General features: G+C 35.0%; 1 protein-coding gene across 9 annotated transcripts in view; it reads right to left on the reverse strand.

Annotated features, from left to right (window-relative positions):
- The window catches only part of RAP1GDS1 (Rap1 GTPase-GDP dissociation stimulator 1), a 149182-nt gene that overhangs the window by 12020 nt on the left and 109502 nt on the right, over positions 1 to 27660 (reverse strand). For 8 of the 9 annotated variants that reach the window (XM_028505853.2, XM_028505849.2, XM_028505850.2 and 5 more), the window contains 7 exons: positions 20863 to 21006; positions 20278 to 20409; positions 19038 to 19172; positions 17926 to 18051; positions 17020 to 17159; positions 12613 to 12739; positions 8311 to 8439 (listed from right to left, as the gene is read on the reverse strand). In XM_028505853.2, coding sequence (XP_028361654.1) covers positions 8311 to 8439; positions 12613 to 12739; positions 17020 to 17159; positions 17926 to 18051; positions 19038 to 19172; positions 20278 to 20409; positions 20863 to 21006 — 933 coding nt within the window. The remainder of the gene's footprint in view (positions 1 to 8310; positions 8440 to 12612; positions 12740 to 17019; positions 17160 to 17925; positions 18052 to 19037; positions 19173 to 20277; positions 20410 to 20862; positions 21007 to 27660) is intronic. The other variant, XM_036026221.1, reaches the window with a different exon arrangement.

The following is a 27660-nucleotide window of genomic DNA, read 5'->3' on the forward strand; positions in this document are numbered from 1 at the left end:
GGGATACATAGTAGCTCTACCTAATATGTACAAACAAACACAGGGAGGCTGTCAAAATGAAAAGCCAAATAATCATGGCCCAAATGAAAGAAGAGAACAAAACTTCAGAAAGAGCTAAACAAAATACAGACAAGAAAGATACTAGAGCAGAGTTCAAAACATTGGGTAAGGATGCTAAAAAAACTAAGGAGAAGAGATGAATTCAGAACTTCAACAGCATTAAAAAAATGGACATGGAAACCATGAAAAAGAACCAGTCAGAAATGAAGGATACACTAACTGAAATGAATAATTTACAGGGAATCAACAGTAAAGTAGGTAAAACTGAGAATCACATTAGTTATATTAGTTTCTAGAGAAAAGAGTGATTCAAAATATAAGGAAGCACAAAACACTCAATCAGGATAGCAAAAAGAAAGAAAAAGAGGATAGTGTAAAGAGCCTCTGGGGCAACTTCAAGCACACCAACATTTACATCACAGGTTGGGGCGGAGCAGCACTGGACAGTAAAGAGAGAGAGAGCAAGAAATTGAAAACCTACTTGAAAAAATAATGACAGGAAACTTCCCTGACCTGGTGAAGGAAATAGACATACAAATCCAGGAAGCAGAGAGAGACCCAAACAAGATAAACCCAAAGAGGCCCACACCAAGCCACACTATAATTAAAATGCCAAAGTTTGAAGACAAGGAGAGAATCTTAAAAGCAGCAAGAGAAAAGCAGTTAGTTATCTACAAGGAAGTGCCCATAAAACTGTCAGCTTATTTCTCAATAGAAACTTTGTAGGCCAGAAGAGTTGGCAAGAAATATTCAAAGTGCAAGGACCTACAACCAACATTACTATATCAAGCATGGCTATCATTTAGAATCAAAGGACAGAAAATGTGCTTCTCAGACAAGAAAAAGCTAAAGGAGTTCATCACCACCAAACCTGCATTATATGAAGTGTTGAAGGGTCTTTCTGAAGAGGAGGAAGAAGGAGGGGGAGGGGGAAGGAGAGGGAGAGGGGGAGAAGAAGGAGAAATATGAACAATAAAATGGCAAGAAATACATATTTATCAACAACTGAATATAAAATACAAAATAAAAGAACAAGCAGAATAGACTGACTCATGGATACAGAGAACATTCTGATGGTTGCCAGATGGAAGACAGCTTGGGGAGTTGTGTGAAAAGGATGAAGGGATTAAGAAGTACAAATTGGGAGTAACCGAATAGTCATGGAGACGTAAAGTATAGCACAGGGAATATAGTCAATAACATGCTAATAACTATATATAGTGTCAGATGGGTACCAGATTTATCAGGATGATCACTTAGTATGTTACATAATGTCTACTCACTGAGGTATATATCTGAAACTAATATTGCATGTCAACTATAACTGGAAAATAAAAAATAATTTAAAAAATGCACCCCTATGTTCATTGTGGCATTATTTACAATAGCCAAAATATGGAAGCAACCTAGGTGTCCAGTGATAATAAAAAAGGATAATCAATGGATAAAAAAGATGTGGTATTTATATACAATGAAATATGATGTAGTAATAAAAAGGAATGAAATCTTGCCATTTCCAAAAACATGGATGGACCTAGATGGTACTATGCTAAGTGAAGAAACTCAGAGAAAGGCAAATACTTTCCACACATAAAGGATAAACCATACAGTTTCCTTTATATGTGGAATCTAAAAATAATAAAAAAGAAAGAAAGAGAAAAGAAAAAAATAGAAACAGAAAGAAAGGAATAAAGAAAGAAAAGACAAGACAAGACAAGACAAGACGCAGATGGGTGACCAGAAGGGAAAGTGTATGAAAAGGTGAAGGGAATATAATCAATAATAGTGTGATAAGTTTAACAGTGACAGATCACATTGTAAAGTATAAAAATGTTGAATCACTCTATTGTATACCTGAAACTAATATAATTAATATGATATTATATACCAACTATACTTAAAACAAAAGGCATATGACCCAACAATACGCTGTCTATACTTCAAATATGAAAGAACAGACAAACTGAAAGGATGGACGAAGGGGGTTTGTTATTCAAAAAAAGGCAGGAGTAGTTACTTTATTATAAAGTACTCTTCAAGCAAAGAAAATGATCAGAAACAGAGGGGGACATTACATAAAGGTAGAAAGGTCAGTCCACCAGGAAAGAACAGCAATCCTAAAAGTTATATGTACCTACCAACAGAGCTACAAAATATGTGAAACAAAAACTGATAGAACTGAAAGGGAAATGGAAAAATCCACCATTATAGCTGGAGACTTCACCACTCCTCTCTTTAGTCAGAAAATCAGCAAGAATACAGAAAACTCAACACTACTACCAACTAAAAGGGTCTAGTTGACATTTAAAGAGCATTCTACCCATTAATAGCAGAATAACATATTCTTTTCAATTTTCCATGGAACGTATACCAAATTACGTCGCTGACTTCTTAAATTCCTTAGCTAATACGGCATACAATATCAGAACTTGTTCTTTATACAAAATAGTATTTTAAGGTTGATTAAACTTATACATATTTATTTTTAACCTTGATTTTGCCTATATTTGCTATATGATATTTTTTATTATTGTAAGAATCTTTTGGGAATATTTTCAAGGTAAAAGTAATCCAGACTGGATCCAAGATGGCAGAGGAGTAAGTGGAAGCTACACTAACTTCCTCCCAGAACCAATCTGAAATTACAACTAAATTGTAGAGAACTCATCCTTAAAATCACAGACAAATATAAAGAACTACTTCACCAACACAAGACCAGTAGGGAGTGTGGAGGGAGCTGAAGAGGGTTGGATGGCCTCCCATGGGCAAAAGCTGAAGTTTCAGAGGGATATTTCAGGGGTGAGAGGGCTCCTTCTGAGAAGTGTGGGGTCTAAACGCCAAGCTGGGCTCCTCAGTCTATAGCACTAGAGTCAGAAAGGAACTCAGACTACACCCAGCTATGAAAACAGCAGGGTTTCTGTCTGTCAGGGAGATGGCTAGAGATTTACACAGCCTTGTGTTTGGGCTCTGGAGGAGGTAGGGCACAGTGGACAAGTGGAGCTTGAGGACAGTCTGGGTTTGGTGGCTCTGGGCAGAGAACTGAAGAAACAGGTGCCAGGATTCCTATGCTGAGTCATTCCCCATACTGCCAAAGTCATCTTTCTTAGGCAGAGCACTCCTCTAAGAATGGCATCAGCCTGGGGGGAAGCAATAGCATTACCCACAAGAATTACTCTGCCCTACCCTGTGGAGCTTAATCTAGGCTGCTGATTACAGCTTGAGGCTATATCATTGATTAGTTGAACAACTAAGCCTGGTCTCTGGGAACTCTATGAGACTTTAGCTGACCATCCACCAAAGCTGGTGCTGATAAAAGCCAGCCTTGGTGAACAGCCAAAATCTTTCCACACACAAACAGGCCCAGTAGACGGAGCTACATGCTGTGGATCATTGATAGCTCCAAACAGGTTGCCTAGGGCCAGTCACAAGAAGCATCTGACAAAGGCCTACACCAAAGTCTTTGTAGATCTAATTAATACATAGAGACAAATATAAAGAAGCAGCCAAAATGGGAAGACAAAGAAACAGACCCCAAATGAAGAGAACCAGAGAATTCTTCAGAAGAAGAGCTTGATGAAATGAAGCCAAATAATTTATCAGAGAGTTTACTTTAGAGTAATGATTATAAGGATACCAGATAGCATGAAAAAAGACATAGAAAGCACAAAAAAGGAAGAGTAAGAAATAAAGAATGCAATATCTGAAATAAATAATACACTGGAAGGAATAAAGAATAGGTTAGATGAAGCAGCGGATCAAATTAGTGATTTGGAAGACAAGGTAAAAAAAAAACACCCAGGCAGAGCAGCAGAAAGAAAAAAAGAACTTAAAAAAATGAGAGGTTAAGAAATATTTTGGACAACATGACAGTAATAACATTGGCATCACGTGAATACTAGAAGAAAAGAGAGCAAGCAAGGGATTGAGAACCTATCTGAAGAAATAATAACTGAAAACTTCCCTAATCTGGAGAGGGAAAAAGACACACAAGTCCAGGAAGCTCCCAGTTCCAAACAAGCTGGACTCTAAGAGGCCTAGATGGAGACACATCACAAGTAAAATGATAAGACTTAAAGACCAGGAGAGAATCCTAAAAGCCACAAGAGAAAAGCAGGTAGAACCAAGCAGGTAGAACACAAGGGAGAACCAATTAGACTGTCATCTGATTTTCAACAGAAACATTTCAGGGCAGAAGGGAGTGGTGTGAAATACTCAAGGTGATGAAAAGTAAGAACCTACAACCAAGGCTACTTTACCCAGCATGGCTAACATTTAAAATGGAAGGAGAAATAAGGAGCTTCCCATACAACAAAAAGCTAAAGGAGTTTGTTAAAACCAAACCAGTACTACAACAAATGTTAAGGGTCTTGCTTTAAGAAGAAGAGGATGAAAAAAAAAAGGGAGAGAGAAAAATAGGGTAAAAAAATTGCACTAAATACATATTTATCAATAATCACCTTAAGTGCAAATGGCTTAAATGATAAAACCAAAAAACAAAAGGTAGTTCAAAGGAAAAGAAAACAAGACCCATTAATATGCTCCCTCCAAGAGACTCATGTCAGATAGATACACACAGACTAAAAATAAAAGGATGGAAAAAAAGACTTCTTGCAAATGGAAAGCAAAAAAAAAAAGCTGGGGTTACAATACTTATATCTGACAAAATAGACTTTAAAATCAAGGCTATAGTAAAACAAAGAAGGACACTACATAATGATAAAGGGAACAATCCAACAAGAGAATATAACCCTAGTAAACATTTATGTACCCAATACAGAGCACCTAAATTTGTGAAGCAGATCCTGATGGGTCTAAATGGAGACGACAGAAATACAGTCATAGTCAGGAATTTTAACACCCCGTTGACTTCAATGGATAGATCTTTCAGACAGAAAATCAACAAGGACATAGTGGCCTTAAATGACAAACTAGATCAAATGGATTGAATCGATATCTTTGGAGCATTTCACCCCAAAGGAACAGAATATATACTTTTCAAGTGCACATGGAACACTTTCTAGTATAGATCACATGTTAGAACACAAAACAAGTCTCAATTTAAGACTGAAATCATATCAAGCATCTTCTCTGACCACAAGGCTATGAGACTAGAAATGAATCACAAGAACACTGAAAAACATACAAAGACATGGAAGTTAAATAGCATGTTATTAAACAATGAATGGGTCAACAATGAGATCAAGGAAGAAATCTAAAGATACCTCAAAACAAATGAAAATGAGGACACAACAACCCAAAATCTGTGGGGCGCTGGGAAAGCATTCCTAAGAGGGAAATTCATAGCCTTACACATCTATCTCAAAAAACAAACAAAAAAAGCTCAAATAACAATCTAACTTTACACCTAAACGAACTTGAAAAAGTACATCAAACAAAAGCCCAAAGTAAGACGGAAGGAAATATTAAAGGTCAGAGCATAAGTAATGAAATAGAATAAAAATACAACACAAAAGATCAATGAATCCAAGAGTTGGTTCTTTGAAGTGATAAACAGGACTGAGAAATCTTTAACTAGACTTACCTAGAAAAACAGAAAAAGGACCTGAATAAACAAAATCAGAAATGCAAAAGAAGATATAATAACTGACACCAAAGTAATATAAATGACTGTAAGAAAATATTACTAACAACTATATGCCAACAAACTGAACAATCTGGATAAAATGGATAAATTCCTAGAAACATACAGTCTTCCAAAACTAAATGAGGAAGAATTAGAGAATCTGAATAGACAGACTACACTAACTGAAATTGAAGAAATAATAAAAAAAATCCCAACAAAAAAAAAAAGCCCTGGACCAGATGTCTTCAAAGGGGAAGTTTACCAAACATTTCAAGAAGAACTAACACCTCTTCTTCTCAAACTATTTCATAAAATTCAAGACAAGGGAAGGGTCCCAAAGTTATTTTGTGAGGCCAGCATTATTCTAAATCCAAAACCAGAAAAAGACCCTACAAAGAAAGAAATTATAGGCTAATATCCCTGATGAACATAGATGCTAAAATCCTCAAAAACAAAAAACAAAACAAAACAAAAAACCTAGCAAACTAAAAACAGCAATGCATCAAAAAGATTATACACCATGATCAAGTGAGATTTATTCTGGGAGTGCAAGGTTAGTACAACATTCCCAAATCAAAAAATGTGATACTGTACATAAGAGAATCCCAAAGATTTTACCAAGAAGCTACTAGAACAGATTAATGAATTTAGCAAAGTAGCAGGATACAAAATTAATATCCAGAAACCAGCTACATTTTTATATGCCAATAATGAACCATCAGAAAGAGAAATTAAGAAAAACAATCCCATTCACAATTGCTTCAAGAAAAATAAAATACCTAGGAATAAACCTAACCATGGATATAAAAGATCTGTACTTGGAAAATTATAAAGATACTGAAGGAAGAAATTGAAGGAGATACAAATGAGATACCATGTTCATGAACAGGAAGAATTAACATCATTAAAATGTTTATACCACCCAAAGCTATCTATAGATTCAGTGCAATTCCTATCAAGATTCCAATGATACATTTCATAGAACTAGGACAAATATTTCAAAAACTTATATGGAACCACAAAAGGCCCTGCATAGCAACAGTGATCCTAAGAAAGAACAACAAAGTTGGAGGCATAACACTACTTAATATAAAACTCTACTATAAGGCCATAATAATCAAAACAGCATGGTACTGGCGTAACAACAGACACGTAAGTCAATGGGTCAGTGCGGAGTCCAGAAATAAATCCTTACCTTTATAGTCATTTAATATTCAATAGAGGAAGCAAACACATACCATGCACTAATCAATAAATGGTGTTTGGAAAATTGAACAGAACCAATACCTGCAGAAACAGGAAACTAGATCACCTTTGTACACCACACATGGGAATAAATTCAATATGGATCAAAGATTTAAATGGTAGACCTGAAACCATAAAAACTGTAGAAGAAATCCCAGGCAGCAAAATCTTGGACATTGCCCGGAGCAATATTTTATCAGATATATCTTTCCAGGCAAGAGAAACAAAAGAAAAAATAAACAAATGGGACTATGTCAAACTAAATAGTTTTTGCAAGGATAAGAAATCATTAACAAAATAAAAAAAGAATGGCAGAACATATTTGCCAACACATCTGATAAGGGGTTAATATCCAAAATTCATGAATAACTTACAAAATTCAACATCAAAACAACAAACAACTCAATTAAAAAATGGGCAAAGGACCTAAGTAGAAACTTCTCCAAAGAGGACACACAATGGCCAATAGACATATGAAAAGATGCTCAACATCACTAATCATCAGATTAAAATTAAAACCACAATGAGATATCATCTCACACCTATCAGAATGGCTATCATTAATATATCAACAAACAAGTGCTGGTGAGGATGTGGAGAAAGGGGAGCCCTTCTGCACTGCTGGTGGGATTGCAGATTGGTGCAGCCACACTGTGGAAAGCAGTATGGAAATACCTCAGAAAATTAAAAATGGATCTGCCTTTTGACCTAGTGATCTCACTTCTGGGAATACATTCAAAGGAACCCAAAACACTAATTCAAAAGAACACAAGCACCCGTGTTCATTGCAGAGTTATTTATAATCACTAAGATATGGAAGCAGCCCAAGTATCCAGTGGATAAAACTACTACAGGACATTTATACACTGGAATACTACTCAGTTGTAAAAAAAAAAGAAAACTTTACCCTTTGCAATGGTAAGGATGGACTTAAAGCACATTATGCTAAGTGAAATAAGCCAGTCAGAGAAAGACAAATAGCATATGATTTCATTTATAGGTGGAATCTAGTGAATAAACTGAACCAACAAGGAAAATAAAGACAGACTCATAGATGGAGAGCAGGATGAACAGCTAAAGGTTGCGGGGGAGCTTAGGGGGTATGCAGGGATTGAGGAAAAAGGACTCAAGCACGTGGACAACAGTGTGGTGATTGCTGGAGGGTGGGGATGATATAAGGAGACTAAATGGTAATGGAAAAAAATACAATAAAGATTAAATAAAAAAACAGTGATATTGTATGCCAACTATACTTTAATAAAAAGTTAATTGAAAAAAAAAATAAATAAAAGTAGTCCTATAACCTCCATAAACTAATTATGTAGTGCTTTTTTAACCCAAAGCCCCCATTTACTATTTTTCTATATTTAATGTCAAACATACATTGATGGATAGAAACCAAATGATAAAGAAACACTTACCAGATCCCATGAGAGCACAGATCAGGACCATGGAATTATATTTGATTTCAGGAGCACTTCTCTCATCTGCTAGCAGTTTGTGTAAAATTTGTACAAGTTTAGCACTTTCTATATCTTTCTCAGCAGTGCCTAGGACAAAAAATAATTAAAGTAGTAGTTACAGTCACTGTGTATAAACCCAGTACAATCTGTGCAAACACTATTTCCTTTCCTAGAAACTGACCACGTGAAACCTTCCAAAAGGAATGTAAATAGTAATGATCTGGACGTAAGATATTAAATTTAGAACTTATTTAAAAAAAGGATAAATTTCAGCAAACATTTCAGGAGTTTAAGCTAAAATTTAGAATTAATATATTCCTTTTAATGTGAAACAATTAAAAATCTTTTCTTAAATGTACGAGTATACAAAGCCAGAAAAGATGGTATAATAATATTATCATGGCCTGCCTTGTTTCATTTATCTCCAGTTTTATCTACCTACTCGCACACGTCTCAAATTACTGTGGAGCAAAGTCTGTAAATCAGGTGATTTCCCCCAAATGTATTTCAGCATGGGTCTTTAAAAGAGTGTTACGTAATTCCTATAAAAATCCCAGCTGGATTTTCTATAAAAAATTGATGAGCTTGTATTAATATTTACATGAAAAGCCACAGGCCCTAGAAGAGGCAAACAATCTTGATTAAAAAGAATAACATAGGAGAATATTAAGGGCCAAACTATAGCAAGCATAGTTATCAAGACAGAGTGGTATTGGTGGAGAGATACATAGATCTCAGGAACTGAATACAGGACCCAGAAACAGATATACACATATCTGCTCAACTGATCTTTGACAAAGGTGCAACATCCATTCAGTGAAGGAAAGATAGCCTCTTCAGTGAATGTTGCTTGCAATTAGCCACATTCAAAAAAGGAACCCTGACCCAAACCACACACTCTATATACATATTAACTCAAAGGGAATCACAAATTCCCCTAAGTGTAAAATGTAAAACTAAAACTTTAAGATATACAAAGAATTTTCAAAACTCAATAGTTAACATTTTTTTTAAATGAGCAAAAGACAAATAGGCATTTTACCAAAGAATATATAAGATGGAAAATAAACACATGGAAAAATGTTCAACATCAGCGCGATTAAAAAATGTAAATCAACATCATCACAATTAAAAAAATGTAAATTAAGGGCTCTGGCTGGTGTAGCTCAGTGGACTGAGTGCTGGCCTGTGAACCCAAGGGATGTGGTTCGATTTCCAGTCTAGTGCACATGCCTGGGTTGCAGGCCCTGTCCCCAGTAGGGGGCATGCAAGAGGCAACCACACATTGGTGTTGCTCTCCCTTTCTGCCTCCCTTCCCCATTCTCTAAAAATACATAAAATCTTTAAAAAATGTAAATTAAAACCACAATGAGATATCTCTCATAGCTATCAGATCGCTAAAATAAAAAAGCAGCGACAATACCAAATGTTGGTGAGGATGCAGAGACACTAATCATTTATACTGTGCTATATAGCCCCCCTGAAAGACAGTTTGACAGTTTCTTTAAAAATTAAACATGTAGTTACCATATAACTCTGCCACTGCACGCCTAGGCATTTATCCAAGACATGAAAATTTATGTTCCTATAAAAACCTACACATGAATGTATATAGTAACTTTCTTTTTAAAAGCTTCAAACTAGAATCAGACCAAATGGTGAGTGGTCAAACTGTGGTATGTACATACCATGGAATATTATTTAGCAATAAAAAGTTACTGAGACACAAGACAAATCTGATGACTCTTTTAAGAGATTATGCTGAGCTAAAGAAGCCAATTCCAAAAGGTCACATGCTATATGATTCTATTTATGTAGCATTAAAAAAAAATTAGAAGTGAAAGCCAGATTAGTGGTTTCCAGGGATCAGGAAAAGCATGGGAGGTAGGGATAGAAGGTAGGTGAGTAATTATAAATAGAGGGATCCTTGTGGTATTGTAAGTATTCAATATCTTGAGAGGTGGTAAATATATAAACCCATACATGTGAAAAAGGAGTATATAAAACCTAACATACATACAAATGAGTATAAGTAAAACTGGGGAAATCTAAATAAGACAGGCAAATTATATCAATTGTTGGAATTTATACTATATGTAGTTTTGCAAAATGTTACCATTGGGAGAAACTGGGCAAATTATACATGGGCTATTTCTTGTATTTGTTAAAACTGCATGTAAATCTACAATTACCTATAAAAAAGATAGTAACTCTCTTTAAAAAATTATTTATTTTTAGAGAGAGAGGAAGGGAAGGAGAGAGAGAGAGAAACATCAATGTGTGGTTGCTTCGCACTCCCCCTACTGGGGGGCCTGGCTCACAACCTAGGCATGTGTCCTGACTGAGAGTCGAACCAGTGACCCTTTGGTTCACAGTACTGTGCTCAATCCACTGAGCTATACTAGCCAGGGAAAAAGACAGTAACCCTTAAAAATGTTGCTTTAATGCTAGTCATGCTAAAAAAATTTCTAATGATTACTCCTTAATATCAAATAGCCTGTAAGGGATTAAGATAGGAAGATATGGTTTTCAAAGTGTATGGTGTATTACAAACATAATATAGGCTTATTTCTCTATCTTAAGCTCAAGGAGCCTAGAAAACACTAGATCACAATTTTTAAAAAAAGGTATGTATTGTTCCTTTATAGTTCTCTGGAAAGGTGACCAGATTGAGGCAAATGCTTAGCTATCAGGAAGCTGATAAAATTATAGCTTGTTTGGAAGTACTGGCACAAAACCAGACTCACCCCAGGCTGGGAGGTCAAGGATACTCTGAAAATGCTCTGATATTTTAAGCCATTTAAAATTCGGCTATGGACCCAGTTTGGCAGTCAATGTCTTCACCAACTCCCACCCCTCCACCATAGCTTCCACCTTTAAAGATACGTGGACTTCCAGACTGACTCATATAATCTGCTCAACCATGCGGGAAATCACAGGTCAACCAGAACTCAAACTGACCTCCACAGCCTCTCTAGCTATAAACCAAAGTCACTGAGAGTAAACATGCATTGTCTTGAAGTTCTTCTATCTTTAAAATGCAAAAAAAATTGTCTTGGCTCCTGTGGCTCAGTGGATTGAGTGCTGGCCTGCAAACAAAAGGGTCGTTGGTTCTATTCTCCATCAGGGCAGTTGCCTGGGTTGCAGGCCAGGTCTCCTGTTAGGGGTGTGTGTGAGGCAACTGATCTATGTATCTCTTGCACATTGATGTTTCTCTCTTTCTCCCTCCTTTCCCCTCTCTAAAAATAAATAAAATTTTTTAAAAAATGCAAAAAGTTTTATATGTAACCTATACTTATTATTTTAAAATTCATAAACCTTTAAGAGGACAAAAATTCAAATTTCTCATACCCCGAATATGAACAAATCTGACACTGAAAGAAGATATAACATGTTTATCTTTTGTCTTCTCCTTCCTGGGATAGGGGTTGGTGGGTCTACTTTCCCCAGTGTGCAAATTATGAACATAAATCATCAGTGGAAATTAAGAGGTGATCAGTTCACATGATTTACACAATATACTTTGAACAGGACACTCAGTATCCTCCTCCTTTGTGTAAGGCAGCCTCAGGCCTTAACCACAGGCCATGTGACAGTAATTGTCCCTAGCAGACTACAGCAGAGTTTGGCTCCTGAGACAAAGGTTACTATCCATAAGCTAGATACCTATGAGCTAGTGTCTCAGGAAGAATCTGACCAACAGGATGCTGTATGCTGCAAGATAGATACTAAATGAATTATTTAAATTGTTTTTTGAGAATTCTGAATGTGCAACACACAGAGGAGTGACACAGAAGGTGACAATTTAAAATGAAGGCAATGCTATGAAGCAACAGAAACCATCGTGATAGATTAGCAAGAGGGAATTTAGTAGCAGAGATGGAAGAGAAGGTCTGGGTCATTGGGAAAGTAGAAAAATCCAAACTTGTAGTTGCATTCTAAAAACTGTTTCATTTCTCTGTGAGGCTTACTGAAGAAAGTGTTTTCTGCATTCCCCATGTGCTTATAACTTGAGATAACATTTAAAAGTCAAATTAACCTTAAAGTATTACCCTAAAAATGTTACCAAAAAGCACAACCAGAAGGGAGAGTGGTTGTAACAATCTGTAGACTGTGATTTTTCCATATACTTACATATAGGTACAGACACACATTGGCAAAATGATTCTAGTCAAGATTCTGTCGGACTTCTATGCTCTTGTGCTTCATTTTATCCAATATAAAAATAGGAGAAAATAAGTTTGTCAGTAGGGTACTTACCCAATTCTAAAGCTGCTATTAGTGCCAAAGCAACAAGGGCTTCATTTTGCATTATTACATGTTCACTAGTTGCCATGGTAACTAGGTGCTTGATGCCACCACTCTGTACAATGGTTTTAATTACATCCTACAATAAATAAATATCTCAGAATTATAAACTTTAATTTTAAACACAAAGAAACTGCATTATAATCAGTCAGTTCATTGTTGAGTGGTTTTCTGACAGTGTCCTCTATGAATCATTACATTTAATAATTTTTTTCTTCACAGAAGAAAAAGCTTTTAGCTTTCAATAAATTCATCAAAAGTTGACAACTTTAAATTACCTGAGTGAAAAAGACCATTGCAATTCATATCAAGAAAGAGTTCCAGAAGCTACGAAAGTCAAAGAAACACAACTGCCATTGGCCCAAATGTTGACTCACCACAACATCGACAAAAGAGAATAAAATATTTTGTATAACAAAATTGTTTTTTTCTTCAATATTTTATTACAGCACCAGGTACTGCTCTCCAGGTGCTACAGGTAAAGCATTTTTTTTTTTTGGTAGCTTTCATCCTGTTGAAACTGACAAAACTGGATTACATACAATGGGACTGAATAAATCCCGCCATCACCAATGCCTTTGAGCAAATTACTGAACTTCTCTGCATGTCAGTGACTTTATCTATGTTGAGATAATGCAGGTGTACATCTCACAGGTTTCTGTGATATTTATTGTTATGACATGAAAAGCACATATAGGAATATAACAAAGGTCAGATGAAAAAATGGTCCCATTTATTCCTAGTAACCATTTCTGTTTCCCAGGGGTTTCTTGCCTAAAAAATCTTGGATTAAATATAATTTAGTGGAAAGTTTCAATTAGAGAATATTTTTAAAGTAATTTTCTTTGCCACTTTTCACTGTTTTTAGTAGTTTGAAGTAAGCTGGATGTTTTAAGCTTCAGTGGTATAAAACTAATTAGAAATATTTTAAAATTAATTTGCTAAAGTATTTGAGGAAAGAATTCTATTATGCTTCCATCTATGTGAAGTTTTAAGAACAGTATTTATAGAAGTATGTTTGTTTTGAGACCAATCTTGTTTAGTAATCAAACATTCTAAATCAATGGAGTCCAGCCCTCACCAGTGTGGCTCGGTTAGTTGGACATCATCCTGCCAAGTGAAAGGTCGTTGGTTCGATTCCTGGTCAAGGCATGTGCCTGGGTTGCAGGTTTGGTCCCCAATCAGGCAGCCAATTGATGTTTCTCTACCTTTTGCACCCCCCTTCCCCTCTCTCTAAAAGTAAATAAATAAAACCTTAAAAAATAGATTTAATTAAATCAACAGAGTTCAAGTGCTGAGTGTTTATGGTAGCTATGTTCCTGCTCTAATTAAGCCTGTTCCTACCAACCTTTTTTAGAAAGTGAGAAACTATCTTTTAAAACCTTTTCTAATTAAAAGAAAGCCTCCCAATATACTGCTTACTCAGTGGCAGTTTATTTGAAACTGACATAGAAATCTTAAAACTGGTAAAGATTTTTATAAAAATCACAAAGGAGCTTATTGGGTAAGGAAGACTACAGAGATTCATGGATACATAAGTCACACTGGAAAGGTTCCTGGACTGCCATTTCATTCTTCATTTTGTGATTTATCCTAAAAGTCCACTGCATTGCAGGACAGGGAATGAATGAAGGAAATTTGTGTATTAGAAACAGACAGCCTCCTCTTAAGTTCAAGCATAACTTCTTTTCTGTCTCACATTTCTGCAACAGATATCTAAGTATTTTGCTTTAAAATGCCTGCCGTCTTGGTTGCCCCACCCTGGCAATTACCTATGGCTCCACCCCACAAAATTTACAGGTACCTTTTCTACATAGGCCATGCTACTAAAACAGGGAGTAAAGGCAGCTTTACCTAACACACAGATACAAACACAGGGAGGCCGCCACTTGAAAAGGCAAAGAAATATGGCCCAAATGAAAGAACAGATCAAAACTCCAGAGAAAGAACTAGACAAAATGGAGATAACCAACCTATCAGATCCAGTGTTCAAAACACTTGTGATGAGGATGCTCAGAGAACTCATTGAGTACCTTCACAAAATAAAGGAAGAAATGAAGGATACACCAAGTAAAATAAAGAAAAATATACAGGGAACCAACAAAGAAGGGGAGGAAGCCGGATTTTGTTCCAATGATTTGGAACAAAAGGAAGAAATGAACATTCAACCAGAACAGAAAGAAGAAACAAGAATTCAAAAAGATGAGGAAAGGCTTAGGAACCTCCGGGGCAACTTTAAACGTACCAATAACTGAATCATAAGGGTGCCAGAAGGGGAAGAGGAAGAGAAACAAATTGAAAACTTATTGGAAAAAGTAATGAAAGAAAACTTCCCTAATCTAGTGAAGGAAATAGACATCCAAGTTTAGGAAGCACAGAATGTCTCAAATTAGCTGGACCCAAAGAGGACCACACCAAGACACATCATAATTAAAATACTAAAGGTTAAAGGTGAAGCGAGAATCTTAAAAGCAGCAAGAGAAAAGGAGACAGTTACCTAACGAAGGACTTGCCATAAGACTATCAGCTGATTTCTCAAAAGAAACCTTGCAGGCAAGAAGGGATGGCAAGAAGTATTCAAAGTGATGAAAAGGAAGGACCTACAACAAAGATTATGCTATCCAGCAAAGCTATCATTTAGAACGGAAGGGCAGATGAAGTGCTTCCCAAACAAGGTAAAGCTAAAGGAGTTCATCACTGCCAAGCCCTTATTACATGAAATGTTAAAGAGACTTAATTAATAAAAAGAAGATCAAAGCTATGAACAGTAAAATGACAACAAACTCACAACTATCAACTGAATCTAAAAAACAAAAACAAACTAAGCAAACCACCGGAACAGGAAAGAATCCAAGATTATGGAGATCATTTGGAGGGTTATCAGTTGGGGGCATGGAGAGGGAGACTGGGTGAAAAAGTCCAGGGATTAAGAAGCATAATTGGCAGGTACAAAATAGACAGGTGGAGGTTAAGAATAGTATAAGAAATAGAGAAGCCAAAGAACTTATATGTACAACCCATGAACACAAACTAAGGGGGGGATTGCTAGAGGGAAGGGGAATACTGGATGGAGTGGGGAGCAAAGGGGGAAAAATGGGGACAACTGTAATAGCATAATCAATAAAATATACTAAAAAAATGCCTGCTGTCTTTCCTCCCACTTCAATAAATACTTATTATGAAGCTACTGTATGGAGCTGCCCTGCCTGATTGAATGAGGGATAAAAGGTAAATGAAGCATTGTACTTGTGTCATATGACAAAAGGGAATACTGAAAGTTACCTTTTATGAAGCAAGGACTACACATTGGACATTGTATTGGGTAGCTTATAAATATTAGCTCATTTTTATCTTCACAGAAAATCTCATTAGCTAGATATTATCTTTAGTTTGTAGATGAGGAAACTGAAGCTCAGATTAAGTTGTGAAATTTGTCCAAAGTCAGTGATTATGTGGTTAAGAAGGCAAGATTCAAATCTAGGTTCTTGTGCTTAATATTCGTAGTCTATGCAGAAGTTTATGTATTGAATTCATCACTGAATCTTCCTCTTCTCCTCCTCAGAGATTCCAAGTTAACCTCTAAAACATCACCCCTTCCTTGACACCCAGGAGCAGTTGGTCTCTCTGCAGATGTACACAAGTGAAATGGTCAAAAGGATCGCCTTAGAAAAAAGGTTATAAAAAATAAAAGGTACACAATCTAGACACTAAATCAGCAGCTGAACTGCTGGCCTGAGTTTTCATCATTGTGTTCCTTAAAATATTTATTTGTTCATATATTCATTTGTTCAACAAATACCAGCCATGTGCCAAAGACATAATAAGCTGGACACTGCCATGAGAATGGATCTTGCCCAACTGTGTGAGTTTTGAACATCAAATACTACCCAGATATCATTTAATTTCTAAGCCCGAGTAGATAGCTTGGTTAGAGCCTAGCACAAAGATGTTTGACAGTGATGTTGGTAATGGTGACGCTAATGGTGGTACAAATAGTAGCAACAGCAAGAGCACCAACCTCCACTTACTGAATGCCTACTGTGTTCCAGGTACCAACTACGTACGCTGTGTACGCGATCTCACTGAATCATCCTCACAGCACTCTCAGGTAGGTATCATCCCAGTTTTTATATATTAAGATACTTAGATGTAAAGACATTTGGTCAAGTAAATAGTGGAGATAAAATTTGAACTCATTTTGGTTTGATTCCAAAGCCTTACTCTTAACTACTATGGTATAGCATGAAATAAAAAAGCTCAATCTTCAATTTTTTTCAGAATTTTTGATTAACTTATTTATATATAAATATAAAAAGGCCACTGAAATGTTTTTAGTGAATGGCTTCCCTTGGAACTTACTTTTGATTTACTGTGTCGTATGAGGGCAGACAGCAGTCTGTTTGACTCCCCCATCACACCAGCATGATCTTTGGCTTCACACCATTCCACCAAACGCTCCACTAATTTAACATTCTTTCCCAGTTGTTCAGCAGCTTCTGCTATAGGAAAGAAGGTAAACCACCAAGGAATGAATCACTAATAGGCAATCAACTGAAATAACTGGTAAAAATGAAAGAGTGTAAAAGAAAATTATATGCTTAAAAAACACAACAGAATTTTATTAAAGCAAGAACTAGAAACACAGTACTTCATATCTGATGGACTATCTGGCCTTTCCTATAAAGCTGTGGCATTTCATACAAAATACAAAAATAAGCAACTTCATATTCTTTCAGGTCAGCCTGGTAATTTATTAGTAAGTACTCTGTCAAACTATAATGAAGGATTTTTAGAATGTCTCTAAGGAATCCATATAGAGAAAGGTTTTTAGAATTTAGAAGTGATTAATTCCAAGGAGTGGTTTTCATTGCTGTTTCTGTACACAGAAAATTGATCTCCCTGTTTGCAAAACAAATTTTTAAAAAATTGACTGTCGCTGTATTGAAACATTATGATTTTGAAGACGTGGTAAAAATGGGTATGGAATGCTAAAAAAGAAACACTTAAGAACTGCTCATAAATCAACCTAATGCTAGGATTATACATACTAATTAATAGAGGTGCTACAGTTTCCAATGGAAGTCAATTATAACAAGCATGGGAATAAATACACACACAGGTTCTAAAACCACTCTCTTTTTTACTTTATTTGTTGCTTATCTTTATGATTACATAGTTCTGAAAGCTAGAAACAAGTCCTTCTTCAACTAGAGGCACACTGAAACTATGACACTAAAATGCACCTTGAGAAAGCATTTCTTTTACCTTGTGCATCTATTAACATTCTTAATGTCCCCAGAAGTTTGAACTGAACTGGGGGCATTTCGGATTTAAGGAATTTCAAAACTGCCTCTGTGACCCCAGCTGATAACATCTTTGCTTTATTTACAACTAGAGAGAGAAAGAGAAAAAAAGAGACTATGGTTAAAATGCTGTTAGCATTCTTGATGGTAATTATTCAATTCAATACGCATTTACTAAGGGTCTTATTATATTTAAGGCCCCATGTTGTATATTTTTCTATTTTAAAAAAATCTTGCATCCTTTTTGTCTATAGAAACATATCATACAAAATGAAACCTAACCTCAAAATACTTACTTAAATAATTTGTAAAGGAAATCTGACAATGTTGTCTTGTTTATGAAAAACACAATTCCTAAACTTAATGTTTCTTTTTACCTCTGTTCTTGACCCTACTGTGATAAAACAGATGTTACAGATGTTGCTAAACATCACCTGCTATGTGAATCAAACTAATTTCATATAGAGTTTATCTTCAGAGAGTTATACTACTTCATCTAACCAGAAATTTATTTTAGAAAGTAGAATAAAAGAACAGTTTAAATCATCTCCTGTATTACTTCCCATGATACTGTAATTTCATGGCTCAAAAGCTTTTACTCCAAAAGGACACATTAGGGCTATTTCTAAAAATTTAATCTTTACTGTTTTTTTTCATTGTAATTTAGTCTACTTTTACCCTCCTCCCCCCAACTATTTTTAAAAACTTTATGTCTGCTTGCAGGGAAAAAGAAACAACTTTAAAAGTCATTCTTTAAGGGATTCTGTTAATTGATGCCGTTATCTTACCTAAACTGAAGGTGTTTTAAAAAGCTTAACTATAAAATATGATACAAATCTTGGGAGTTCATAGAAGGTAATAGAGTTATTTGAGTGATCCGAACAAGGGAAAAGACTATGCTTGCATAGTTGGAGAAAACTAATTTAACACATTATCTCCATTTACCAGTAAAAAATGTTAACAATTTGAAACTTTTTTCATGGCTAGGGCAGGTCTACAAGTCACAAAGTAAATATTTTACCAAGACAATGGATTTTATTTCTTACAGAGTTGCCTTTCATGCTTCAGTCTTACCTGGAATGGCCAGGTTTCTGAGGGCACTTAGTGCTGCATGCTGTACTGTTACATTTCCATCTTCAACATGTCTGTCCAGTAAATCCGTAAGTTTTTCTACAATTCCATTGTCTACCATATGGATACAATTTCCATCTGAATAAAACAAAGTCTTTTTTCATCCTCTGTACAAATATCAATAAATATTTTGTAATACTGATGCCTGACCATTATCTACATTAGTGAAAATGGAACCACAGGAAAGGAGAATGAATTCTAACTCTCCTATCAGATTTATAGATATTTTTTACTAAGCAGTCTGATTATAAGTTTCTTAAAATAGATAAAATATTAAAAATAAGAAAACTCTCTAGCTTAACCTGATAATATATCAGAAGACAAAAATGTAGAAACCACATGCTTAAATGTCCAACGATAGTGAAGTATGCCAGAGTTCTGCCAATGTTACTAAGACAGTATTTTACATTTTGTTTTCATAGCTAATACTTAAATTATTTTTCAGTGATAGAATTTTTGAAACATTCATAAGACACAGAATATTAAAATGAACTGATATTTACCCCACATTTAGCTTTAACAATCATCAATATGTTTCAAGTTTTAGTTCCATCATTAAGGAGTTAGTGATGGTCCCCCAAAAGAATGGAGTGAAAATGTAATGTCACCTATTATAATAACAGTTCATACTAAACACAAAAGCAGCCCCTATTTCTTCCTACACATGGCATTAGTTTCTAGACTAACAGGAGTGCCACACTTCAGAAATAAATGGTAGTCTGATGCTTCTGAAATATTAAGCTATATTAAATATTCTAATGTAAACCAGAGAATTAGCCACATTTAAGTTTTGTACATATAACAGTATGAATTAAGCCACAATAATGCCACAATGAAAACTCAGATTATTAAATCCAAAATAAAATCACCAGGCAAGAGATATATCCTCTCAGATCAAATGTTTATTAGAATAGGACTCAAGTGTATCAATCTTAGAAGTATAGAGTACTTAAAGGACTTCATGATCATTGTTCATGACCTCTAAAGTACCAGAAATTAGCTGAATTGCCTAAAATATGTAATTTGTTAGTAAAGTCACTACAAATATTTCAGATCTCTGAAAAATAATGGTAGCAATACACATACATACTACATATAATTCTGAACTGTTCAGTTTTAGTACATGTAATGTTAAAGAAAAATACAGAACATCTAACTTTTAAAAATAAAACAATATGCTTACCATTTCTGGCAAAATTTGCAATTGCCAGTGCTCCAGCAAGCTGTAGCTGGTGGTTATTTGATGGAATCCAGGACAGCACCCTTTGAAACACATTACCTTTTCCTCCTTCAAATAATTTTTGCATGGATTCATCTGGAGGTAAATAAAACAAACAGGTAAGAGAAAAATAATTCCTAATAACAAATCTGTATTTCAAAATCAACATCCAACTGGTAAACTATATAATTTATAAGGCAAAAAGTAATAACTCTTCTTTAATAAATTTTTAGTAGAGGCTGGACAAGAGACTTTAGAATTTTTCTAGTCTCAGTCCCAAGCAACCACCTGGCTTTCAGTCCTTGGGTGCCATAGTTGTCTCTTCTGAATGACGGCTCTTTAAATACGAATGACAGTGAAGACTCCTCTTTTCCAGGTTTATCATCTCTAGTCCTCTCCATATGTTTAAGATTTCAAAATTGTCATATCAACAGGATTTAATGAGATAGGAAAATGAGGAAATGCCTGATAATAGTGTTCACAAAAGAGAAAATAAATTTTTAAGAATCTGACAACCATGTTCTTTGGTTGGTATTCATTAGAACTTACCTCCAAGAAGTAATAAAACCATTAGATCTGAAGCAGTTTTGAGCTCAGCAATATCGTCCTCTTTGTCACTATCCACTTTCTGTTGAACAATCTCTAGTAGACATTCTACCAAGCCTGCTTCGACCAGCTGTAGTTTAATAGCATCTGAAGAACGTGAAAAAAATAACCAAAACTTGAGATGAAATAGGAGTTCTGGGATAAGCAACCCATTATGAAGAAAGAAACCAAGAAAATGCATGATTTAGATAACACACCTTTGAAGATTTAAGTTTCAAAAGGAAGTGTCTGATGGTACAGCCAAAATACAGAAAAGCTTTATTTCATTTCTGTATTTCAAATTATGTTATATTTCACAATGTCTGGCAGCACCTAAACAAACTGATTTTCAACTCTGAAAGTAAGTAATACCATTCCACTGTTATTCCAGTTATGCTCATGTTTAAAAGTCAATACTACAGGATATCCCAGATTGTTTCAAGTAAAACACACATATCTATTACATAAAGTTAAAAGACATCCATTAATGGAATTTGTATACAAAGTTATTTAAAAGTGAAAAGCTATTAGTAAATTTTAAACTGTATCACAAGTATATTTGGACTCATATTTGTATAAATGTTATCTTTCTAGGACAGTTTATTTTATAAATTTTAAAAGTCATGTTTTGAAAAATAACTTCAAGTTTTCATTAATTTGAAACTTTCTTTGGTGATGGATGTATGGTGGTTCATTATACTATATTCTTTGTAAACACGAATTGGTTTTAAAATTTCCATAATAAAAGGTGAAAGAAAAATAACTTTCAAGCTTTCTGGTAGGTAACCAACAACATAAGGAATTCTAGAGACAGAATTTACATCTCAATTATATTTAAAAAATTATTTTCATAGCAAATTCTACTCCCATCTCAAGTCAGTTTTGTTTGTACTACCCTAATAACTTAAATATTTTTTCATTACAGAACTTACATCATTGAAGATTTTATGTGGGCATCCATATCTGTCTCTTCCATTAGAGCAGATGTTATATATAACTCATTCATCTTTGTATTTTAACCTAAACTGTCTTACTGAAATGCTTTGGGCATACCCAATACCATTTAGAATAAATGCTGACAACTGACCTTAGAAATACATTTGCCACACAGAATTTTTAAACTTAAGTTTTATTTTTCAGTTGGATTTTATGTTTTATTGGTTTCTCTCAGCTGCACATCTACATACAGCAATAGTCGTTTTGTGTTGTTATTTGAGAGAAATAAAGACTTTTAAAAAAATACTTAAGACTTTTTATTTCTGGTAGTTTTAATGTGTAAAAATTTAGAAAACCACAAGGGCCACTCATCTTTAGAATATTATCTTAAAACACAGAATATTCAACCTGGAATATTTTTTTAAAAGGTACATTTGCACTGTGCCATGCTGAAAGTAGGGCGTTTCCTTGGTTACAGGATACTAGGGTATAGAAATGTGCAGTGACTAGAATGGAAAGTCATGATAAAAAGCCTAAAAAATACTAAGAAACCTTGAATTATACAAAGTCCTAATTGAAATGTTGGAATCATTTTCTTTGACATGTAAGGAAAACCAAAGATAGTCCAGAAATAAGTTTTCAGAGGTATCATTCAATATACCTCACAGTTATAAAAGAGAAGTGCAGGAGGTGGAGGAGAAACAAAATCACTGGTATTGTGAAACATTGCAAGGCTGGTTACAGGTAACTCGCAGGCATAAAAATGGACTGGAGGTTACAGTAAAAATTTCATTAGACCAAATTACCAAAGAAGATAAAAAACAAATTCCTCCCTTAAGAATAGGATCTAAGGCATTTAGAAAACTAAAAATGTGTTAGGATTAAAGTTTCAGATCTCTCCTCTCACAGTCTGATTGTAATCAAACATGGGTATATGTGGGAGATTTAAATAGCCTTAATTAGGAGGATTAGCACAGAATTCTGCTACAGCAGATAGCCAGCACACATCTATCATCATCACTCCTTATCTATCTTTATCACTGCCCTTTGCATATAAATGTATGTACCCATACATATACATGTGTCATATGTATGTACTTAAAAATGTTTTCTAAGTGGTAAAAAAATCCCACAAATGCAGAAACTGCATAAAATATGCACTTAGTTTTTAAAATTTTCTTTAAAATTTTTTTATTGTTCAATTATAGTTGTACCTATTTTTCCCACATTACTCTCCCCTGTCCTACCCATCCCTCACCTCCCACATTCAACTCTGCCCCCCACTGTCTTTGTCCATCAGTCCTTTATACATGTTCCTTGACCTGACCCTTGCCCTTCTTTGTCCTATTACCCTCTCCTCTCTCCCCTCTGGTCCCTCTCAGTTTGTTGTTGTCATGTCTCTGGTTCTATTTTGCTTGTTTGTTTTGTTGATTAGGTTCCACTTATAGGTGAGATCATGTAGTATTTGTGTTCCACCGCCTGGCTTATTTCACTTAGCATAATGCTCTCCAGTTCCACCCATGCTATTGTGAAGAGTAGGAGTTCTTTCTTTCTTTCTGCTGAGTAGTATTCCATTTATGTAAATATACCACAGTTTTTTTTTCTTTTTTTCTTTTTTTAAAGAGAGAGGGAGAGAAACATCAATGTGTGGTTGTTGGGGGTCATGGCCTGCAACCCAGGCATGTACCCTGACTGGGAATCGAACCCGCGGCACTTTGGTTCGCAGCCTGCGCTCAATCCACTGAGCTACGCCAGCCAGGGCAATATACCACAGTTTTTTGATCCACTCATTTACTGATGGGCACTTAGGCTGTTTCCAGCATTTGACTATTATAAATAACGCTGCTAAAACATGCACTTAATTATTAATAAGCAAATAATTATGTAACTACCATCTAATTAAAAAAAAATCATGGCCAACAACCCAGGAAGCACCTCTGGGCATTCCCTTTTCTTATAACAAATCCCTCCTTCCAGCTCTCTCAAATCACTCTCCTGACTTTTATGGTAGTAACATCCATACTTTATTGTTTCACCAAGTAATCACTTCTAAAAACTATAATTTAATTTTACCTTGTTTTGAACTTTATATAAATAGAATCTTACCACATATATTTTCTAGTGTTGGTTTTTCCTTTTCAGATGTTTAAAAGATTCATTTACACTATTGGTTTTAAATATGTTTATTTCTTTTCTTAATTATATATTTGTCCATTATATAAATTACCATGATTTACTTATTCTACTCTTAATGGATATGACTTGTGACAATTTTTAAATCATTTATAAATAATGCTGCAGTGAACATTCCTGTAACGGTTCCTGGTGCACATATTTCTGAGTACTGGTATATTCCTAAGAGTGGAATTGCTAGATCATAGGAAACACACAGCTGTAATTCAGTAGACACTGTTTTCTAAAGTGCACCAATTTACACCTGCCAGCACTTGATGAGTTTCCACTGCTACACACCTTCATCAACACTTACTATTATCAGACCTCCTAATGGGTATGTAATATTTTATTTTGCATTCCCTGACTATTAATGAGTTGAGCATATTTTTATGTGTTTTATTAGCCATTTGGATTTTATTTTTTGTCAAGTCTTTTCCACATTTTTCCCACTGAGATTTCTACATTTTTCCTAATGATTTGTGGAAGTTTTTACATATTGTACATATAAGCCTCTCTGTTGTATGTGTTGTAACTATCTTCTCTCACCCACTGTGTTCCTTTCTGCTTTTAATGGTTTCTTGAGAAATGGAAGGTTTTACTGCTAAAATAACCAAATTGATCACTCTTTTTGTTTAACGTTAAAAACTTTTTGTGACCTAAGAAAATTTTCCATATTCCAAGGCCATGATGATATCCTCCTACCTTTATTTTAAGATAAGGTTTCCAGTTTTAATTTTCATATTTAGGTCAATAATCTATCTGAAATTAATTTTTAAAATATAGTATGAAGGGGGATATATATATATCTCCAACTGTATTGTTTTCATATTCCCAGTACTGTTTATTGAAACTGTCCTTTCTATACTGTTTTACAGTGACTTCTTTTTTAACTTCTAATACAATAAGCATCTATTGATGTGTCTATTTACTTCTGGGCTATCCTATTTGCCTTCTTGTCTATTCTTATACCAATGCCACACTGTCCTTTAGTTACTATAGTTTTATCAGACAAGAAAGTTTAATTATTGTTATACAGTAAAACAGTTCTGCTACCTTGCTATCTTTCACAGCCCCTTATATATTCCTGGTCCTTTGGTTAGAACTTCATTGAGTCTACAGATCAAGATGGGAAGGTAACATCATTACAGCATTGAAGTTTCCAATCTATGCATTTTCAAACTTTTTTTTTGCTCGTGTATAGTAATACACTGTTTTGATTTTTTTTTGTTTTGGCTAGCAATCTAACTAATTCTGATTAATTTAAAAAATTGATCCATATATTCTTTTGGATTTTGGACATAATCATATAATTTACAAATATTGTTTTATTTATTCTTTCCAATCTTTTTTCTTTCTTACTCTATTACACTAGATAGTTCCTACAATAATAAACAGAAGTAGGGATGATCCTTTTTATTCTCAATCTCAAAGAAAATACTTTTTGTTTCACCATTATGTTTTCTGTAGGCTTCTAGTATATATCCTTTTCATTCTCTTCCAGAGCTAATTTGCAAGGAGTTTTTAAAAATCATGAATGCAGCCCTGGCCAGGGTGGCCTAGTTGGTTGGGCATCATCCAGCAAAACCAAATGTCACGGGTTTGATTCCCGGTTAGAGCACATGCCTATGTCATGGGTCAGGTCACCAGGTGGGGTGTGTGTGAAGGGCACACTGATGTTTCTCTCCCTCTCTTTCTTCATCCCTTCCCCTCTCTCTAAAAATCAGTAAGCATTTCCTCATCTGAGAATAAAAAATCATGAATGCATAATTAATTGTATTAAATGCTTTTCTGAATCTGAGATCGCATAATTTCTCCTCTTTTTAAAAAAAGATTTTATTTATTTATTTTTAGAGAAAGAGGAAGAGAAGAAGAAAGAGGGAGAGAAACATCAATGTGTTGTTGCCTCTTGCACACCTCCCAATGGGGACCTGACCTGCAACCCAGGAATGTACTCTGACTGGGAATCAAGACAGCAACCCTCCCATTTGCATGAGTACAGGTGATTTTCTCAGTTTTTCATCTGAAAATAACTTTATTTTGCCTTCAGTTTTGAAGGGTGTTTCACTGGGCTTAGAATTCAAGAGTGGCATTATTTTCTTTAAGTGCGTAAAAGATGTTGTTTCACTGTCATCTGGCTTTCATTGTTGTTTAGAAGTTAGCTGTCGGTTGAACACTTGTCAGTTTTAAGATAAACTAAAATTTTTGCTGGCTTTTTAAGACTTTTGTCATTGTTTTTCTACAATTTCAATATGATGTATCTGGATGTAAATTTCTTTTTATCTTGTTTTACATTCATTTGGCTCTTGAATCTTTGATATCTTTCATAATTTCTAGTAAATTCTCTACCAAAATTTCTTTAAATTTATCCTGTTATCCATCTCCCTCCCACCCTTTTGGGGACTCCAGAAAATGTATATGAGAGCTGTTCATTTTATCCTTTGTAACTCTTACTCTACTTTATGTATATTGGTTCTTTTCTTTCTGGATTTTCTTTCAGTCTTTTAATTCACTGGTTCTTATTCAATTATGTTTAACTCATAATGGATGAATTTAACTGTCATTAAACTCATCCATTAGATTCCTAATTTGGGTTGTATTTTTCAATACAGGAATTTCCAATATTTTCTTTTTCACATCTGCCAAGTCCCTTTTTATATATAGTTTTCATTTTCCTTCTAAATTTTTCAAGCTTGCTTTTAACTCTTTGAACATAATAAGCATAACTGTTTTGAGTCAATATCTAATAATTCAGTATCTGCAGATTTGCTGCTGTTACCTGTTCTTAGTGTTGGTTCTTGCTTACAATGTCTTGTTCCTCATGTGTCTGGTCCTCTCTGATTATGTGCTAAGACACTGTACTTGAAAAATTATTTATATAGGTTGGTTTATTTACTCTGGTTCACTCTCATTCCTAGGGTGTGTCCCTTAAAATTTTTATTCCCCAGGCAAAGGAGTAGTTTACCAGTGTCCACACAGTTGACAGGCTTGGAACTGCAACTTTTATCCCATACACTCTGCAAGGGTACATAACTGGAGTTCAGCCACTCAGCTGCCTTTTTCCACATTGGCATAAGAATGTGTAAACTATAGAACCATCTTTGCCAAGATTTTAAAGTCAAAGAAACTTGGACAGTAGCCTTGGCCAATATAGATACATGATTATATGATGGAGAACCCCCCATAGAAACCAGAATTATCTTCTGGAGGGTGGGACCCTTGTAGTACAGGAACCCATCTGTATTGGTATACTGGCTGGGGCTGTTGTGAGAGGCTGAGTTCGGCTTCAGTGAATTTTTTTTGAAGATTCTTTCAATGCCTTTGCCCATTTCATGATGGGTGATTTACGAGCACGCTTGCCTACACTGCACTAAGTGTTCAGCAGTTTTTGACCAGAAACAGTATGACCCCATGCCCTATCCTCCCTATTCACCAGATCTCACCTTGAACCTTTTTTGTTTCCCTAATGAAAAAAGTCCTCAAAGGAAATATTTTGCTGATGTGGAAAAGGTGAAACAAAAAAACAGCAGAAGCACTAAAAGGCATTTTGATGAGTTTAAAAATTGTTTTGAGCAGTGGAAAAAAGTTTTGATAGGTGTATTACATCAAAGGGTACAAGTACTTTCAAGGACTGAAGTTTAAATATGTAAGAAT

Source organism: Phyllostomus discolor, chromosome 1, assembly GCF_004126475.2.
Source record: "Phyllostomus discolor isolate MPI-MPIP mPhyDis1 chromosome 1, mPhyDis1.pri.v3, whole genome shotgun sequence".
NCBI lineage: Eukaryota > Metazoa > Chordata > Mammalia > Chiroptera > Phyllostomidae > Phyllostomus > Phyllostomus discolor.